Raw genomic sequence first — 20271 nt, forward strand, 5'->3', positions numbered from 1 at the left:
GTGTTGTTATTATTAGGAAATGTTCAGTGAAACTGTACAGCATGACAAACATCAAGTGTGTCATTACAGAGATTATCCCTATAGCAACCAAGGCCAAACGCCTCTGCCTGACTCTCGGCTCCCTCCACCCCCAGTCTGGCCCCACCTGCCTTCCAGCCTTGCCACCCAAGGCCTGATGACAGCAGCAGTGGGGAGGAAGATGCTGACAGCTGATCCGAGGGGGTGGGGCCCCTCTCACCACTCCTTGGGGCGGGGAGCCCTGCTCAGGAGCTACCTGCCCAGCCCAGTGTCAAGTCACTGCCGAGCCCAATGGCAGTTTCGGGGAGGAAGGGGCACCTGGAAGGCAGAACTGTGCTGGGGAGGCTCCTTCCCTCCAAGTGGGGCTCCATCCAGCCTGCAGACCACAGCCCGGAGCGGGAGCCGAGCAGAGGAGTCAAGGAGCTGGGCTCTGCCTCTCCACCTAGTGACTCCTGCCCTGGCTGCCTCTTTAGACCACAGTGAGTTTAAAGGAGGTTGAAGGTGCTTTTTCACCTGCCTGACTTGGAACTCCATGAGGAGTGATGTCATGACCAGCATAAATTGGGGGGAACCTAATGACGTCTGCCCCTTGTTCTTTTAAGCTTCAATAGAAACACTCAGTCCAAGATCTGGGAAGACCCTTGTGCCCATTTTTAAAAGATTTCAACTCTGGCCATTAGGAGAATTGGAGAGATCAGGTGACAATGAGTTCCCAGTTCAATGCTGGATTTACTGCTGGCATCCAAAGTGCTCCACTGGGCAAGCACCAGCTCCTCTTGCTGCACCACTGTGCAAGGGAGCCTCACCCTCTGCGGGGGCGGGGTGGGGGGGCAGCATTCCGCTCCGGCCTCCGCAGCTTCGCACGTGCCGCTCTCTCCTGTAGAACACCTTTTCCCTCCCCCATCTGACTGTGTCTCACTTTTTCCTCAAGACTCTGAAAGGTTTCCTGACTCCCTCAACCTGGGCGAGGAGCTCCTTTCCCCTACTCCCGTCCCGCTGCCTGTCCCTACTCTCGTTGTAGTTCTGATCACACTGATGTCCTGCGTGTCTACCATTCTAAGCTGTGGGCTTTCAAGGCAGGGCCTGGATTTTGTCTTAAACAGTTCAGGGTCCCCAGGCCCTTGGGCACCAGGGGGACAGCTCATGGTGCAATAATAAGAAACACTCACACTTTACAGAGGGAAGGTTCCATCGCTTTCCCTAGATCGTGGCCAGCCAGGGTGTCAGGTGGCTGCCCACCTGCAGCAGAGCTTCCTGGTGCTGGCGGAGGGGGGCAGGCCAGGCCTGGTGGGGCCAGTGAAGGGGGTCATCCCCTTCCCACTTGGCATGAAACGCCTGTGTTGTGCTGCGTCCTAAGACCCCTGGGGAAATGCACCATTCATTCATTCATTCATTCATTCAGTAAAGGTCACTGGCTCCTGCCTGGGATCTGGGACCCAGCCCCTGAGCACACCCCCGCCCGCACTGTCGTGGTCCCGCTGTTTGTCTTCTCCCTTCCGACCTCCCGTGGCCCCAGCGCGGCCCGCTCACAGTAGGTGCTCGGGCAGCGTTTCTTCAGGGGCCTAGAAGGCCTGGAGAGGAAGGGCCCCAGCCCAGCCGCCCGGGCCTCTCACCTGGCTCTCGGGGCGTCCGGCTCGCACTTCCTCCCGCCGCCCCGCCCCTTCCACATTCCTGCCCCGCCGGGCCTGCCCCGCGCAGTCTGGGTCCCTGCGCCGCAGCCGCCCGCCCGCCCGCTCAGCGCCCGGCCCCGGGATGACGGCGGCCCAGGCCGCGGGTGAGGAGGCGCCACCAGGCGTGCGGTCCGTCAAGGTGGTCCTGGTGGGCGACGGCGGCTGCGGGAAGACGTCGCTGCTGATGGTCTTCGCCGATGGGGCCTTCGCCGAGGTGAGTGCCCCGCGCCTCCGCCTCGCCCGGTTCCGCTCGCGCGCCCGGGTGTACAGGTCCGTGCCGGAGCGGCCCAGGCTGTGCGCCTACCCCGGCCTCCGAGGGGTCTCACAGCGGGGCCTGGGGTCCAGGGCAGAGTTCTTCCGCCCCAGCCTTTGGGAATGAAGGCCTCAGTGTTATTATCTGTAAAGCCGGAGGAATGGCATCTACCGGGGAGGGGTGTCACAAGGACTGAGTGAGGCGACCCGGGTGCACACAAGATCCTAAGACAGCACTTGGCCGCACAATTCCGCCAAGAGGGCCTGAGAGCTTGGAAGCCAGACTGCCTAAGTTCAAATTATGGCTTTGCCACTTATAGCTGTGTGCCCTTGGGCAAGTCCCCTAACCCCGCTGTGCCTCTATCCCTAACTACATCACAGGTGAGTGACAGTGCCCACAGCACAGGGTCACTGTGACAGCGAGTTAATAGACGTCAAGCACTCAGCCCCGGCCTGCGCACAGGAAGGACTCACGGAGAGTTGGCACATGTCGCTCCTGGGAAACATTGTCTCCCCTCCACCTCTTGCCGCTGGAATGCACATGCCATGGGCTCTGCCTTGGAGGGTGGGAGCACGCCAGCTGTAGCCTCAGCTGCTGGGCCCGCGTCTCTGCTGTCCTCTTATGAGCCCCGTGTCCTTTTGTAACGTGCTTAGCTTCTCTGAGCCTCAGTTTCCTCACAACAACCCCATAGCGTAGAGGGACTGTAGGGCAGTGGTGAGGTGGAGCCCAGGGGAGGCTGATAGGCAGCTCCCATGCGGTACCTGGCATGTCCTTGGTGCTGTAGGCATGCCCACTGTTAATCCTTCCTGACATGCTCACTGACTGCCCAGGCAGACTCCACGGGCACCAGGCGGTCCCTGCTCTGCTGGCTCTCAGCCCTGTTGTCCTGGGAGTCCATGGAGTTGCTTCCAGCATCTCTTCTTCTTCTTCTTTTTTTTTTTTTTTTTTTTTTTTGAGAAGAGTCTCACTCCGTCACCCAGGCTGGAGTGATATTGGCACAATCTCAGCTCACTGCAACCTCCGCCTCCCGGTTCAAGCAATTCTCTTGCCTGGCTAATTTTTTAAATTATTTTATTTGATTTTTATTTTATTTTATTTTATTTTATTATTTTTGAGACGGAGTCTCGCTCTGTCGCTAGGCTAGAGTGCAGTGGCACAATCTCGGCTCACTGCAACCTCTGCCTCCCAGGTTCAAGCAATTCTCCCGCCTCAGCCTCCTGAGTAGCTGGGACTACAGGCATGCGCCACCGTGCTAATTTTTGTATATTTTTAGTAGAGACAGGGTTTTGCCATGTTGGCAAGAATGGTCTCGATCTCTTGACCTCATGATCCGCCTGTCCTGGCCTCCCAAAATGCTGGAATTACAGGCGTGAGCCACCACACCTGGCCAATTTTTTTTATTTTTAGTAGAGACGGGGTTTTGCCATGTTGGCAAGAATGGTCTCGATCTCTTGACCTCATGATCCGCCTGTCCCGGCCTCCCAAAATGCTGGAATTACAGGCGTGAGCCACCACACCTGGCCAATTTTTTTTATTTTTAGTAGAGACGGGGTTTTGCCATGTTGGTCACGCTGGTCTCGAACTCCTGGCCTCAAGCGATCTGCCCGCCTCGGCCTCCCAAAGTGCTGGGATTACTGGCGTGAGCCACCGCAACTGGCATTCCTCCTCCTTTTCTTCCCAGCATCCTCTAAGTCCCTGGGGTTGTACAGGTGCTGGGGCATCTGAGCACAAGCAGGATGGGTCGGGCCTACCCCATTCTTATCACACTGTAGTTCTTATCACAATGATGTCTGTCTGCCTGTCTCCCACCCTTGGCCCGTGTGCTTTCTGCTGCAGTGGCACTGAGCCACTTTCGTTTAGTAGCTTGTGGAGCTGGTGTCATCTCCTTTGACCAGTGATACATTTTTTTAAGTGGGGGTAAACATGTTTCTGGGCCCCTAGATGCTGCCCATGGGAACCCAACAATGAGGGCACCTGGGGAAGAGCACCACACAGGGACAGGTGGCCCAGGCCCAGGGGAAGGCACCTGATGGGTGGGGGCTGGAGGGCTGATGCCTCACCACCTGCTCTGAGATGTCCTTGATGATGAGACCATCCCAACTTCAGAGCAGTTATGACGTGGAAATGGGCCTCTTACAGTTGATAAGATGTGAATGCTTTGAGGGACATGCTGGGGCTGGCCAGAAATGGGAGGAGGGCATGCTTATCACCAGGAAAATGGGCCAGATTTGTCCAGGCTCTTCCCCTGTCTGGGGGTCCCGGGCTCCCTAGAGCAGGAGAGTCCTCTTCATTTAAAGAACCCACAATGGGCCGGGTGTAGTGGCCCACACCTGTAATCCCAGCTCTCTGGGAGGCCAAGACGGGTGGATCACCTGAGGTCAGGAGTTCGAGACCAGCCTGGCCAACATGGTGAAACCCCATGTCTACCGAAAATACAAAAAAAATTACCCGGGCATAGTGGCACGCGCCTGTAATCCCAGCTACTCGGGAAGCTGAGGCAGGAGAATCGCTTGAACTCGGGAGGCGGAGGTTGCAGTGAACCGAGGTCGCGCCATTGCACTCCAGCTCGGGGACAACAGAGCGAGACTCTGTCTCAAAAAATATATATATGTGTAATTAAATAAATAAAGTAAAAGAACCCACAATGTGTAAGAGTTGGAAGGGCTTCATTTTGCAGACGAGAAAACTGAGTCCAGAGCCCAGAGGCTTGCCTGGGGGCACATGGCCCAGCAGTGGCAGCACTGATCTAGAGCCCAGGTCTTCCCACTCCTGACCAGGGCCTTCTCCACAGCCGCCAGTGCTCTGCCTGCTGGACCCGGCCTTCTCCTGCCCCTGTCCCTAGCACCAGACTCTTCCTCCAGGCAGCCCTCGAAGCCCAAGGGGCCAGCAGCCAGGAGGCTGGAGTCCCATCTCCCAGACTTCCTGCACACAGCAAAGGGCTGAGAGCAGCCTGAGGATTTGGAGGGACCTCAGTGACCCTCATCCGGCTGTGGCCCAACCCTGGATTCAGGGCAGCAGGGGAGGGCAAGGTGGAGAGAGCTCCTAGGACAGGGGGGAGCCCCAGGCTGGGGTGCCAGCCTCTGCCCAGTCCTGGCTGGCATTTGGGGCTGCAACCATTCCCACAGGTTCAAAGCCTAGCAGCCCCCACACCAGCATGGGGATAGGAGGTGGCAGGGAGCACCCGGCCCTGCTGGCTAGAGCCCCCTGAGTCCTTCCTGGTTCGCACTTGGACTCCCATGGGTGTCCTAACCAGGGATACCCTGACACTCCCTCTTGAGCCAGGTCCCCCATCTTGGTAATGATCCATTTTCTGTCTGTGAGCCCCTGGAGGGCAGACCTGAGCCTGAGTCATCTCTGTCCTTGTCCAGCACAGGCCCAGCCCTTCTTTTCTGGCTGAGGACGGCTTAACAGATAAGATTAGGTGCCATTGGTCCCATGGACAGAGGGTGACCCTGCCTGGGGGTCAAAGAACAACACAACAAAAGGTACAGACAGAGTCTCTAGGATGACGTCCCCAGTGGGGGAAAGGGCTGTGACAGTTACAAGCCAGAGGGGAAACCCAGCCCCTTTCCGTCTCCAGGAACTGGAGTTGGTAACCTCAGGAAAGGCAGGTGGCTGAGGACAGGGCCTGGTCTCTGCAGCCAGAAAGACCTGGCTCTGTCACTAGCCAGCTGTTCACTGTGTCACCTTGAACAAGTCATTTCCTCTCTCTGGGCATCATCAGAAAGTGAAGGTTGTACTGACGTTCCGAGCTTGCAAGGATCGAAGATGGTGCCATTACACCGCCACACACAGAAGATCCTTAGAGAATGGTGGGTGACGGTGTCATTACCATGGGCATTTGCAAAGCACTGAAACATGTCTCCCAAGAGATTTCCAGCAGGCTGCCCTGCAGCTCAGATCAAGAAGGTGACTGAGTGGGTGGTCAAGCTGGGAGCTCAGATGCAAGGGCACCAATGCCCTTCTCAATAACAGGCCCCTACTCTAGGACAAAGGTCAGAGGCTGTGGAGGGGCTGGGGATATTAGTCCATTTTCACATTGCTATAAAGAACTACCCGAGACTGGATAATTTATAAAGAAAAGAGGTTTAATTGACTCACAGTTCTGCATGGCTGGGGAGGCCTCAGGAAACTTACAATCACGGTGGAAGGTGAAGTGGAAGCAAGGCACTTCTTATGTGGCAGCAGGAGAGAGAAAGAGAGAAGGGGGAAGCACCACACTTTTAAACCATCAGATCTCCTGAGAACTTCCTCACTATTGGCCAGGAGTGGTGGCTCACACCTGTAATCCCTGCTCTTTGGGAGGCCAAGGTGTGCAGATCACTTGAGGTCAGGAGTTCGAGTCCAGCCTGGCCAACATTGTAAAACCCCATCTCTATTAAAAGTACAAAAATTAGGCTGGGCACAGTAGCTCACGCCTGTAATCCCAGCACTTCGGGAGGCCGAGGTGGGTGGATCACCTGAGGTCGGAAGTTCAAGACCAGCCTGACCAACATGGAGAAACCCCATCTCTACTAAAAATACAAAACTAGCCACGCGTGGTAGCACATGCCTGTAATCCCAGTTACTCAGGAGGCTGAGGCAGGAGAATCATTTGAACCTGGGAGGCAGAGGTTGCCGTGAGCTGAGATCGTGCCATTGCACTCCAGCCTGGGCAACAAGAGTGAAACTCTGTCTCAAAAAAAAAAAAATTAGCCAGGTGTGGTGACACACCTGTAATCCCAGCTACTCAGGAGGCTGAGGCAGGAGAATCACTTGAACCCAGGAGGCAGAGGCTGCAGTGAGCAAGATTGCACTACTGCACTCCAGCCTGACTCCGTCAAAAAAAAAAAAAAAAAAAAAAAAAAAAAAAACTCCCTCACTATCACAAGAACAGCATGGGGGAAACTGCCTTCATGATTCAATCACCTCCCACCAGGTCCTTCCTTTGACACGTGGGGATTACAATTTGAGATGAGATTTGCGCGGGGACACACAGCCAATCCATATCACTGGAGAAAGTGTCACCACCTGGAAGGATGGACGGGGGCTTGTGTGGACACTGCCCCTGGCCACCAGCCTTCCCAGTGGTGAGCATTTATGCTGGGGCCTCACCTGCCAGTCCATCCTCCCTCCCACATCATGGCGTGACACTCTCCCCCTTTAACCAGTGAGGAGACTGTCCTAAGGACACATAGCTGGTGAGTGCCGGAGGTGGGTCTTAAGCCAGGCACATCTAAACCTAAAGCTAGTGCTCCTAGCTACCAGGTCACACTGCCCTGGCAAAGGCAAAGGGCCTGAGGGAGGGCACCCTGAGCAGGCAAGGGGGGATGGAGAGGTAGGTGAGGCCCTTGTCTGTTCCTGTTGGTCCTCTTGGTAGAGGGAGTGACAGCATGTCTAGAGTCTGGGGTGGAGCCAGCCCTTACCTCAAGGCTATCCCGACTTCTCCATCTTCCTCAGCTGCCCACTCTGGGACCTGCCTTTCTCCCCACCCCACTCCCTGCAGCTTCCCTGGAGGACGGTGCTGACCCACTGCTCAGGTGCTGCCCCTCCCAGCTGGCCAGGGCCTGACTCAGAGGGCCAGCGGGCAGGCAGGCAGGCAGGCGTGAAATTCTCCTGAGTCATGGGCAGGTGTGGGCCCCACCTGGCATGGGAAGGGAAGAGGATAGGGGCCCCCCAGACTGTGGCCCCATCAACCAGCCCTGAGCAGGCAGTAGAGGCTTAGGGACCCAAGAGCAGGCAGCCCAGCATGCCCCTCAGAGCAGAGGGCACAGGTTGTGGCAGAGTTTTGCAAACCCATCTTGCAAAAGCTCCCTCTTCATTCCTGCATTTTCATCTGTGTACAAAACCTGGCCTGCTGCCCGTTCATCTCACCTTCATGGAAAGGCAGCAGTGAGCTTAGGCTGGGCAGGGCTGGAGTAAGGGGTCTCTGTCCTGGGTGACCTCCTCCCAAGCCCAGGCAGGACAAAGAAGAAAGGCCCAAACATGGGGCACTGGGCTGGGCGTGGTGGCTTACACCTGTAATCCCAGCACTTTGGGAGGCCAAGGCAGGTGGATCGTGTGAGTCCAGGAATTCAAGACCAGCCTGGGCAACATAGCAAGACCCCATCTCTACAAAAAATACAAAAAGTTACTTTGGGGCTGGGCGTGGTGGCTCACGCCTGTAATTCCAGCACTTTGGGAGGCTGAGGCAGGTGGATCACCTGAGGTCAGGAGTTCGAGACCAGCCTTAACATGGAGAAAACCCGTCTCTACTAAAAATACAAAAAATTAGCTGGGCGTGGTGATGCATGCCTGTAATCCCAGCTACTCGGGAGGCTGAGGCAGGAGAATTGCTTGAACCTGGGAGGCAGAGGTTGTGGTGAACCGAGATCATGCCATTGCACTCCAGCCTGGGCAACAAGAGCGAAACTCCATCTCAAAAAAAAAAAAAATTACTTTGGGAGGCCAAGGTGGGTGGATTGCTTGAGTTCAGGAGTTCGAGACCAGCCTGGGCAACATGGCAAAACCCTGTCTCTACAAAAAAAGAAAAAGAAAAATTAGCCAGGCATGGTGGCCCACACCTGTAATCCCAGCTACTCGGGAGGCTGAGGTAGGAGAATCACTTGAGCCTGGGAGACAGAGGTTGCAGTGAGTCAAGATCACACCACTGCACTCAGGCCTGGGTGACAGAGTGAGACCCTATCTTTAAAAAAAAAAAAAAAAAAAAAAAGGCCGGGCCTGGTGGCTCATGCCTGTAATCCCAGCACTTTTGGAGGCCGAGGCGGGTGGATCACTTGAGGTCAGGAGTTCAAGACCAGCCTGGGTAATATGGTGAAACCCCATCTCTACTAAAAGTAGAAAAATTAGCCGGGTGTGCTGGCGTGTGCTTGTAATCCCAACTACTCACAAGGCTGAGGCAGAAGAATCACTTGAACCCAGGAGGCAGTCGTTGCATTGACCCAAGAGATCACACCATTGCACTCCAGCCTGGGTGACAGAGCAGGACTCTCTCTCAAAAAATAAATAAATAAATAAAAAAGCCCGGGCGCGGTGGGTCACGCCTGTAATCCCAGCACTTTGGGAGGGCGAGGTGGGCAGATCACGAGGTCAGGAGTTCGAGACCAGCCTGACCAACATGGTGAAACTCCGTCTCTACTAAAAATATAAAAATTAGCCAGGTATGGTGGCGTGTGTCTGTAATGCCAGCTACTCGGGAGGCTGAGGCAGGAGAATCCCTTGAACCCGGGAGGCGGAGGTTGCAGTGAGCCAAGATCACACCATTGCACTGCAGCCTGGGTGACAGAGTGAGACTCTGTCTCAAAAAAAAAAAAAGAAAAGAAAAGAAAAAGGAAAAGAAAAAAAAAGGTGGAGGGCGCATTGGGGCATTCTGGTAAGGGATCAGGAAAGGCATCCCAGAAAGGTGAAGGTAGCATTTAATAGCAGTCTTGTTTGGATTGTGAGAGGTGAGAGGCAAAGGAGGAACCCCAAAAGCTGTGAGTTCCCCAGGACAGGGATTGAGTCTTTTTTTTTTTTTTTTTTTTTGAGACGGAGTCTCACTCTGTCGCCCAGCCTGGAGTGCAGTGGCGCAATCTCGGCTCACTGCAAGCTCCGCCTCCCGGGTTCACGCCATTCTCCTGCCTCAGCCTCTCCGAGTAGCTGGGACTACAGGCGCCCGCCACCACGCCCGGCTAATTTTTTGTATTTTTAGTAGAGATGGGGTTTCACCGTGGTCTCGATCTCCTGACCTCGTGATCCGCCCGCCTCGGCCTCCCAAAGTGCTGGGATTACAAGAGGGATTGAGTCTTTTGGTGCCTGCTTCCCAGTGTCCAGAACTGGACCTAGAGAAGGTGCTAATGCTGCTGAATGAGTAGATGAATGAACAAATGAACAAAGCAAGGAATGAATAAACATGTAGGTTAATGTTGTTCTAGGAAGGGGGGACAACATGAACGAAGGCTCAGAAATGGGAGTCCCAGCAGCGTGTGCCTGTGGTCCCAGCTCTTGGGAGGCAGAGGCAGGAGGATTGCTTGAGCCCAGGAGTTTGGGGTTGCAGTGAGCTGTGGTGCCTGTGAATAGCTGCTGCACTCCAGCCTGGGAAACACAGGGAGACCCTGTCTGAAAAAAAGGAAAAATGGGAGTCCCCTGCCCCCATCCAGAGGGCAATGATAAAAATAACAGTAGCTGGCATGTAGATGTGCTTATTTTATGCCAGGCCCTGGGCTAAGGGCTCTGCATGGAATATCTCACTGAATCCTTACAGCGGCACTGTGGTAGGGACTTTTTTTTTTTTTTTTTTTTTTTTTTGAGGCGGAGTCTCACTCTGTCACCCAGGCTGGAGTGCAATGGTGCGATCTCAGCTCACTGCAATGTCCACCTCCTGGGTTCAAGCTATTCCCCTGCCTCAGCCTCCCAAGTAGCTAGCATTACAGGCATGTGCCACCACGCCTGGCTAATTTTTGTATTTTTAGTAGAGACAGGGTTTCACCATGTTGGTCAGGCTGGTCTCAAATTCCTGACCTCATGATCCGCCCACTCCGGCCTCCCAAAGTGCTGGGATTACAGGCGTGAGCCAACGCGCCCGGCCTTTTTGTTGTTGTTGTTGCTGTTTTGAGACAGAGTCTTGCTCTGTCACCTAAAATGGCGTACAGTGGTGCGATCTCGTCTCACTGCAACCTCCCGGTCCCAAGCAATTCTCGTGCCTCAGCCTCTTGAGTAGTTGGGATTACAGGCAGGCCCACCATTCCCAGCTAATTTTTGTATTTTTAGTAGAGACAGGGTTTCACCATGTTGGCCAGGCTGGTCTCGAACTCCTGGCCTCAAGGCCCACCTCAGCCTCTCAAAGTGCTGGGATTACAGTGTGAGCCATGGCGCCTGACTGGTAGGGACTTTTAATATTCCCATTTCACAACTGAGAACAAAGCTGGGGAGGTTCAGGACTTTGCAAAAGCAGACAGGCTCTAGGCCGCCACCCCTGGCAGGCCAAGGAGGAGGCTTCTGACAAACAACTACACTCCACCGACCCCCAAGGAGGGAGCAGCGCTGTGGACAGACCAAGTCCCCCATGCCTCTCTGAAGCCTCTTCACAGCCTCCCCCACCCTGCTTCTCCTCAGAGCTACACCCCCACGGTGTTTGAGCGGTACATGGTCAACCTGCAAGTGAAAGGCAAACCTGTGCACCTCCACGTCTGGGACACAGCAGGTGGGTGTGCATGGGCGGGGGTAGGATGGGAGGGGCTTCCCTGGGCCCCAGATGCCTGGGACAGATTCTGCTCTGCTTCCTTCTGAACCAGGGAGGCCGGCCAGTCTCCAAGGGACAGGTGCGGGCCAGGAGTGGGCCCAGGAGTCTGAGCCCTCCTTGCCTCTGCAGCAGTGTCACCTGCACCCCCAGCACCCCAGGGCCACCTGCTACATCCTGGAGGCAAGCAGGAGTCCAGCACTTTGCTTTCAGGAATGTTCCTAGCCTTCTGAGCACTCCAGCCTGCTTTTAGTTTCTGTAGGATCTGTCTGTCCATGGCCTCTGCCCTCCAGCCTCCTGACCTTGCCTATACCAGGGTGAGCTCTAAGCTAAACTCAGGGCCTCCCAGCAGCCCTCTTAGTTGGACGGGCTAAGATGTCTTTGCCAGGTTCCCACCTACCCCTTATTTCTCACTCCTAAGCTCTGAGCAAAGCTGGCTTCTGAGCAATTGGCCCCAGTTCCTCCAGGCGGTGCCAGGCCTGGCCTCTGCCTTGCCCGCCATCCCTTCCAGACATCCCACAGGCAGAGGTGAGCACTGCCCCCAAGGGGGCATTCACATGGAGTAGCCACCTCAGAGCCAAATTTGTGCCAGACTCTGAGGCAAAAAACTAGGCCCTGTCCCCAGAAGCTCCCCATCTGATGAGGTGACCTCCTGACATTGAGGCGGTGCTGACAGGGGCCAGGAGCCCTGAAGGCAGTGACCACCCCCACTCTGCCCAGGGCAAGACGACTATGACCGCCTGCGGCCCCTGTTCTACCCTGATGCCAGCGTCCTGCTGCTTTGCTTCGATGTCACCAGCCCGAACAGCTTTGACAACGTCTTTAACCGGGTAGGTACTGGGGGGCAGGGAGGCATAGCCCCCATAGCCAGGCCACTCCACTCTGCCACCCACCCTTGACCCAGCTGACGGTCAGAGCTTGGCAGGCCCGAAATGATATTGATTCCAGAGCCTTTGGCGTATATATGGGGAAACTGAGGCCCAGAGTGGGGCAGTGGCTTGCCCAGAGTCGCTGGCACAGGGATTTGGTGGCAGCGTCTGCCCTTCTGACACCCAGTACAGTGCTCCTTGCCTACCCTATGCTGCAGACTCCAAACACGGTGGCTCTTCCCACTGCAGCTCTGCCTGAGGTTGCTGGGTGAGCCAGAGGCTCCTGCATCTCCCCAGCCTGTGCCTGCCCGAGGTGCATGAACCATCAAGTCAGAGTCCAACAGCTCTGCGTGGCTGCTGGTTCTCAGAGGCTGCTCATGGGCATCGGGGATGTGGCCCCTTGAATCCTCTGCTCCAGCTGCCTTTAGCCATGGCACAGCCCCTCACCCATTGCTGCCAGGGCCTCCGAGGTTCCACAGGGTACAGTCCATGACAGTATTTGCAACAACAACAATAACAATGGCGACAATTTTAAGGACTGACCACGTGCCCGGCAGTGTTCTTCGTACTTGCATGTATTTACTCATTTACTCCCCCGGCCAACCTTATGGAGTATTATTCCCGGATCCAGTCACTCGTCCAGAGATACACATCTATTAAAGTGGTAACACTGGGATTTGAACCCAGGCAGGCTGCTCCGCCCATTCATTCAGAAGGAATGATTGAGCACATATGTTCTGGTGCTGTTCTGGGCATTGGGGACCAGGAGAGATGGTGGTGCCTGGGACCAGGGTGCTAGCTGTGGGGGTGACAAGAAGGGGGTTGATTCTGAATCGGTCTAGAAGGCGGAGTTTGCTGATGATTGGGGTTTCTTGTTGGATTGGATGTGGGTGGGAGGGAGGAGTTTTTACCAGAGCAGCTGGAAAGTGGAGTTGCCCTTGGCCAGGATGAGAAGGAGCAAGCTGGGTTCGGGAGTGGGACATCCTAGTGGAGGTGTCCAGCAGGCAGTGCGAGGCATGCGTCTGCAGTTCCTCCGGGCAGGCAGTCCGGCTGGGCAGCCTAAATGCAGCCGCACATTTAGAAGCTACGGGTGCAGTAAAGCCTGGGGGAGGCTGCCCGGGGAGGGAGAGCAGCTAGAGGAGAGGAAAGACCACAGGTTGAACCCCAGGGAGAGGAGGAGGAGGGCAAGGCCCCATAAGACCTAGGACAGCCAGGAGAGTGGGGTCCTGGGATGAAGTGCAGGCTCAGTCAGGTAGGAGGGAGTGATGCCCAGGGTCAGGGCTATCGAGGGATGGGTAGGAGCAGGGCTAAGGATTCACTGGTGGTGGCTGGGTGCGGTAGCTCATGCCTTGTAATCCCAGCACTTTGGGAGGCTGAGGAGGGTGGATCATTTGAGGTCAGGAGTTTGAGACCAGCCTGACCAACATGGTGAAACCCCGTCGCTGCTAAAAATACAAAAATTAGCCGGGCGTGGTGGCAGATGCCTATAACCCAGCTACTTGGGAGGCTGAGGCAGGAGAATTGCTTGAACCCGGGAGGCGGAGGTTGCAGTGAGCTGAGATCGCACCACTGCACTCCAGTCTGGGCGACAGAGCAAGACTCTGTCTCAAAAAAGAGAGGATTCACTGCTGGGTTCAGTGGGAGCCACCAAGGAAACCTTTCTCATGGGCAGTTTTGGTGGATGGGGGGGTGGGGAGAATCTGCCAGGGACCCCACAAAGGCTTCCAGGGACCTCCATTTGCTTCCAGGAATGAGGTAGTTTGATGCCAATGTTTTTGTTTGTTTGTTTGTTTTGAGACGGAGTCTCATTCTGTCTCCCAGGCTGGAGTGCAGTGGTACAATCTGGGCTCACTGCAACCTCCGCCTCCTGGGTTCAAGCGATTCTCCTGCCTCAGCCTCCAGAGTAGCTGGGACTACAGGTGCACGCCACCATGCCCAGCTAATTTTTGTATTTTTAGTAGAGACAGGGTTTCCCCTTGTTGGCCAGGCTGGTCTCGAACTCCTGACCTCAGGTGATCTGCCTGCCTCAGCCTCCCAAAGTGCTGGGATTACAGGCGTGTGCCACCGAGCCCGGCCTGGATTGATTGATTTTATCTTATTTATTTATTTATTTATTTATTTATTTATTTATTTGAGATGGAGTTTCACTCTGTCGCCCAGGCTGGAATGCAGTGGCACGATCTCAGCTCACTGCAACCTCCACCTCCCGGGTTCATGCCATTCTCCTGCCTCAGCCTCCCGAGCAGCTGGGATTACAGGCACCCGCCATCATGCCCACCTAAATTTTGTATTTTTACTAGAGACGGGGTTTCACTGTGTTGGCCAGGCTGGTCTCTAACTCCTGACCTCAGGTGCTCCACCCGCCTCAGGCTCCCATAGTGCTGGGATTACAGGCGTGAGCCACCACACTTGGCCCAGATTTGTTTTTAAAGGATCCTTTACTTCCTTATATGTTTTGCTCAGTTTGGTGGGTGTCCATGAGGGCCCTTACCCTGCAGAGAGGAAGGATTCTAGAAGAGCAGGAGCAGGGCTCTGAGCCCCACCCCCAGGCTCAAATCCTGCCATTTCCAGCCAAGGCCAAGTTACATCGCCTCTCTGTGCCTCAGTTACCGCACCTGTACAGTGGGATTCGTTGTGAACTTGCTGCTGGGGCCTTGGGGAATTAATGGGTCCATACGTGTAAATTCTTAGATGAGAGTCTGGTACCAAATAGTTTCTCCCTAGATGCTGGCTATGCTGATTATCAATATCAGAGCTCGGGCTGGGGAGCAAGAAAGTGGTCCACTGAGAGGGCCAGTACTCTCCAGGGCTCACACATGCCCCCCACACGCCCCCTCGCCCCCCTGCAGTGGTACCCAGAAGTGAATCATTTCTGCAAGAAGGTACCCGTCATCGTCGTGGGCTGCAAGACTGACCTGCGCAAGGACAAATCACTGGTGAACAAGCTCCGAAGAAATGGATTGGAGCCTGTGACCTACCACAGGGTAGGAAACCCAGCCCGAGGTGGGAGTTGGGGGGGACTGGGTGAGGGGACCTCTGGATGCCTCTCAGTGGCACCAGGCGTCCAGAACTCTCAGGGTGTAGGTCAGAGCTGGGGTCGTCTTAGAGGCTGTCAGAGGTCAGAAACTTCCAGCACTTGCAAATGGTCCCTAGAATATGCTGGGAGCCTCCACCGGCAAAAGGGAGAACAAGGAAGTAGGCATATCAGAGTCAGTTCCACCACCAATCTGAGACCCAGAGAGGGGGCCCAGGCAGGCACCCACATATTCAGACTGTGGGTCCCTCTCCGCTACATGCCTGGGTTCATGGGAAGTTCATTTCTTGGTGCCTTGAGAGGCAAAGAGGCCCAGAATGGAAGTTAAAAACACAACGAAGGCTGGCTGGGCGCAGGGGCTCACGCCTGTAATCCCAGCACTTGGGAGCCTGAGGTGGGTGGATCACTTGAAGTCAGGAGTTCGAGACCAGCCAGGGCAAAATAGCAAGACCCTGTCTCTACCAAAAATACAAAAAATTAGCCAGGTGGTGTGGTGGCGGGTGCCTGTAGCCCCAGCTACTCTGAAGGCAGAGGGAGGAGAATCACTTGAACCCAGTTGGAGGAGCTGCAGTGAGCTAAGATCGCACCACTGTACTCCAGCCTGGACGACAGAGCAAGACTCCGTCTCAAAAAAAAAAAAAAGAAAGAAAGAAAGAAAAAAAGGAAAGAAAAGAAAAAGAAACATGATGAAGTGCGAAGTGCATGAGGGCGCTTGAGCAAGCAGGGGTACGGGAGCCGTGGGTGCTCTGCACACCCCACCTTCCACTCTTGTCTGGGGGAAGGAAGCGAGGACGTGAGGCCTGCCCAGTGCCCCCTTCACGGCAGCCCCATCCACCTCTCTCTCTAGGGCCAAGAGATGGCGAGGTCCGTGGGCGCGGTGGCCTACCTCGAGTGCTCGGCTCGGCTCCATGACAACGTCCACGCCGTCTTCCAGGAGGCGGCCGAGGTGGCCCTCAGCAGCCGCGGTCGCAACTTTTGGCGGCGGATTACCCAGGGCTTTTGCGTGGTGACCTGAGCGGCTCGGGCCGACCGAGTGACGCGGGAAGGGGCAGGGCGCTGACCTGCTGCTGAGCTGGCTGGGCTGGACCCGGTCCCTAGGCTGTGACCGCCGAACTGCACCGCAACAGATGGGCGCCACCAAGGCCAGGCCCTGAGGCCTGGGAGTCCTGGACTGAGAAAGGGGGTTCCTGGGCCCACCTGCTCTGTGTAGGGCTCGTCCTGCGGTGCCCGAGAATCACTCACTAACCCCTACGCCCGGTCCCGGACCGACATCCTGGAGCCGCCTGTGCAGCCTGATGCCCCCTCGTGGCTGCTCCCAGGGCTGCACCTGCCAGGACCTAATGTTCTCAGGTCCCTCCTGCCAGAACCCACACCTGGCCCCTTCCCACCTGTCATACTGGTAACTGTAACAAGGAAAACGACATCACTTGTCATTTGTGTCGTGCCTCTTGTTTCTTTTTTCTTTTTTTTTTTTGAGACGGAGTCTCCTTCTGTCGCCCAGGCTGGAATGCAGTGGTGCATTTCAGCTCACTGCAACCTGTGCCTCCTGGGTTCAAGCGATTCTCCTGCCTCAGCTTCCTGAGTAGCTGGGATTACAGGCGCCTGCCACCACACCTGGCTAATTTTTGTATTTTTTTTTAGTAGAGATGGGGTTTCACCATGTTAGGCTGGTCTCGAACTCCTGACCTCATGATCCACCCGCCTCGGCCTCCCAAAGTGCTGGGATTACAGCCGTCAGCCACCACGCCCGGCCTATGCCTCTTGTTTCAAGGTGGTTTTACACACACGTTCCAAGGCAGGTAAAAGCCCACCCCATCTAGGCACTGGGATAGGACTGCTTGGATTCAAACCAGCTTTATTGCTTCCATGACCTTGGGCAAGTTCTTCTGGGCCTCAGCTTCCTCACCTGTGAAATGGATCACAGACTAAGCCATGGAGCTTTTGGATGAGTAAGAGGGTCATGAGGACCAACACATGCAAAGAGCTTAGTAGGTGCCTAGCACGCAGTAAGTGCTCACAAACAGTTTGGCCAGGGCCGAGCACAGTGACTCATGCCTGTAATCTCAGCACTTTGGGAGGCCAACGTGGGCAGATTACGAGGTCAGGAATTTGAGACCAGCCTGACCAACATGGTGAAACCCCTGTCTCTACTAAAAATACAAAAATTAGCCAGGCGTGGTGGCCCACACCTGTAATCCCAGCTACTCCAGAGGCTGAGGCAGGAGAATAGGTTGCAGTGAGCAGAGATTGCACCACTGCACTCCAGCCCAGGCAACACAGCGAGACTCCTTCTCAAAAAAAAAAAAAAAAAAAAAAAAAGGTGTAGCCAGGTGCTGTCGCACACCTGTCCCAGCCACGATTGCACCAGTGCACTCCAGCTTGGGCTACAAAGCAGGAAAAAAAAAAAGAAAAAAAAAGTGGTCGGGTGTGTTGGCTTACGCCTGTAATTCCAACACTTTGGGAGGCTGGGGCGGATGGATCACCTGAGGTCAGGAGTTCGAGACCAGCCTGGTGGTCACATGGTGAAACCCAGTCTCTACTAAAAATATAAAAATTAGTTGGATGTGGTGGTACACCCCTGTAATCTCAGCTACTCGGGAGGCTGAGGCTGGAGAATCACTTGAATCCGGCAGGTGGAAGTTGCAGTGAGCTGAGATCATGCCACTGCACTCCAGCCTGGGTGACAGAGCGAGACTCTGTCAAAAAAAAAAAAAAAAAAAAAAAGGATCTTGACTTCTGACTTCAGAGCAGTTGAGGCTCGTGCAAGAAGAAAAATCTGCAAGAAGTCTGCATAAAAAACGTAACAGCAAAAAACCCATCAAGGGTTCCAGGAACACAGGGAGGTTACAGAGGAGAGCTGTCTGAGCTAGGTTAAGCTCACTAGGCTTGGGGAGAATAGGGAAGAATATTCTGGGTGCAGGGTATGCTTAGGGGAAGAGCAATCAGGCCAGAAATGGAGGCTGGGAAAAGTTGTTTCCCATCCCTGAGCAGGTTAGATTAAAAATTCAGTGGGACCTGGTGTGGTGGCTCACGCCTGTAATCCCAGCACGTTGGGAGGCTGAGAAGGGTAGATCACCTGAGGTCAGGAGTTCGAGACCAGCCTGGACAACATGCTGAAGCCCAATCTCTACTAAAAATACAAAAAAATTAGCTGGGCATGGTGGTTGGCAACTGTAATCCCAGCTACTTGGGAGGCTGAGGAAGGAGAATCACTTGAACCCGGGAGGCGGAGGTTGCAGTGAGCTGAGATCACACCACTGTACTCCAGCCTGGGCAACAAGAGCAAAACTCTGTCTCAAAAAATAACCATAACAATAAATTAATAAATAATAATTTAAGGCCGGGCACGGTGGCTCACGCTTGTAATCCCAGCACTTTGGGAGGCCGAGGCGGGTGGATCACGAGGTCAGGAGATCGAGACCACGGTGAAACCCCGTCTCTACTAAAAATACAAAAAAATTAGCCGGGCGTGGTGGTGGGCGCCTGTAGTCCCAGCTACTCGGAGAGGCTGAAGCCGAAGAATGGCGTGAACCCAGGAGGCGGAGCTTGCAGTGAGCCGAGATTGCACCACTGCACTCCAGCCTGGGCGACAGAGCGAGACTCCGTCTCAAAAAAAAAAAAATAATAATAATAATAATAATTTTAAAATAAAATATATAAATAATTAAAAATTAAAAAAAAATAACTCACAGTGGGGACTGGAATCCACGTAGGGTTTTCCACGCTGGCCCCTAACACTATTTCACTTGCTGCAGCTCGGCCCTGTAATCTGAGCTGTGAGGCCCCACGTTGCTGAAGCAGTCCCCCACCTGGAGCTGTTTCTGATGAAACTTCCGGGACAGGTGTCAGCAGCTGGTTCTCATTGAGGATCGTGTGTATCAGTGCAAAAGAAATGGTCCAGTTCGGCTGGGCGCGGTGGCTCACACCTGTAATCCCAACACTTTGGGAGGCCAAGGCAGGTGGATTGCTTGAGGCCAGGAGTTCAAGACCAGCCTGGCTAACATGGTGAAACCCCGTCTCTATAAAAAACACAAAAATTAGCCAGGTGTGGTAGCACACACCTGTAGTCCCAGCTACTCAGGAGGCTGAGGCAGGAGAATTGTCTGAATCCGGGACGCAGGGGTTACAGTGAGCTGAGAACACACCACTACTCTCCAGCCTGGATGACAGAGTGAGACTCCGACTCAAAAAAAAGAAAATATATGTTTGGTTTTGGAACTTCCCAAGAGCTTTAATTAGGCTCACAGTACAGTTGGAGATATTTGGGTTTGAGTCCAGAGCACATGGCCATAGAGTAGATTAGTGCAGCTTTGGCTGCTGGTTCATGGTTTGGTTCAGATTGAGCCTCTGAGCATAAGAAAGTTACTTATTCAGGCCAGAAATGAAGCTGTGGCAGGGGGGGTCATAAGTGCCCTGCTCACCTTGTGGCTTGGCCAGATGGGTAGACTGCATCTGATTCAGCACACTCCAAGATCCCTCTTAGGAATAACCTCCCCCTCAAGCCCCAGCAGGATTCTTTTTTTTTCTTTTTCACAGACAGGGTCTTGCTCTGTTGCCCAGGCTAGAGTGCAGTGGTGCAATCATAGCTCACTGCAGCCTCAACCTCCTGGGCTCAAGCAATCCTCCTGCCTCAGCCTCCTGAGTAGCTGGGACTACAGTTGCATACCACACCTGGCTAATCCCCCTGCAGGGTTCTAAGTGCTATAGAGGAGAGCAGATCATGGGGTGGGCTTGTCACTGAATTGGTTTTAATAAGTTCACATTGACTTAAGACTCACTGAGGCCGGGCGTGGCAGCTCATGCCTGTAATCCCAGAACTTTGGGAGGCCAAGGCAGGTGGATCACCTGAGGTCAGGAGTTCAAGACCAGCCTGGCCCATATGGTGAAACCCCATCTTTACTAAAAATACAAAAATAATCTGTGCGTGGTGGCACGTGCCTGTAATCCCAGCTTCTAGGGAGGCTGAGGCACGAGAATTGCTTCAATCCGGGAGGTGGAGGTTGCAGTGAGCCAGGATCACGCCATTGCACTCCAGCCTGGGCAACAGAGCGAGACTCTGTCTCAAAAGAAAAAAAAAAAGAGAGAAAAAAGAAAAGACTCACTGTGTGCTTAGTGCTGTGCTTAGTCATTTTCCATGAAGTATCCCATTTAGTAGTCACAGGCCCCAGTGAGCTAGGACCAGGTACACACCCACCTCACAGATGAGGAGGCGGAAGCACAGAGGGCTCGGT

At 54.5% G+C, this 20271-nt stretch overlaps 1 protein-coding gene across 1 annotated transcript; it reads left to right on the forward strand.

Annotated features, from left to right (window-relative positions):
• The first annotated feature begins 394 nt into the window (after nt 1-394).
• Nucleotides 395-16469, forward strand: RHOD (ras homolog family member D). The gene is made up of 5 exons (XM_003273918.2): nt 395-1902; nt 11014-11101; nt 11858-11967; nt 14856-14990; nt 15888-16469. Exons 1-5 carry the CDS (start codon nt 1771-1773, stop codon nt 16053-16055), a joined length of 633 nt encoding a protein of 210 aa, XP_003273966.1. The 5' UTR covers nt 395-1770; the 3' UTR covers nt 16056-16469.
• Nucleotides 16470-20271: the final 3802 nt, after the last annotated feature.

This window comes from Nomascus leucogenys, chromosome 4 (genome assembly GCF_006542625.1).
Source record: "Nomascus leucogenys isolate Asia chromosome 4, Asia_NLE_v1, whole genome shotgun sequence".
Taxonomy (NCBI): domain Eukaryota; kingdom Metazoa; phylum Chordata; class Mammalia; order Primates; family Hylobatidae; genus Nomascus; species Nomascus leucogenys.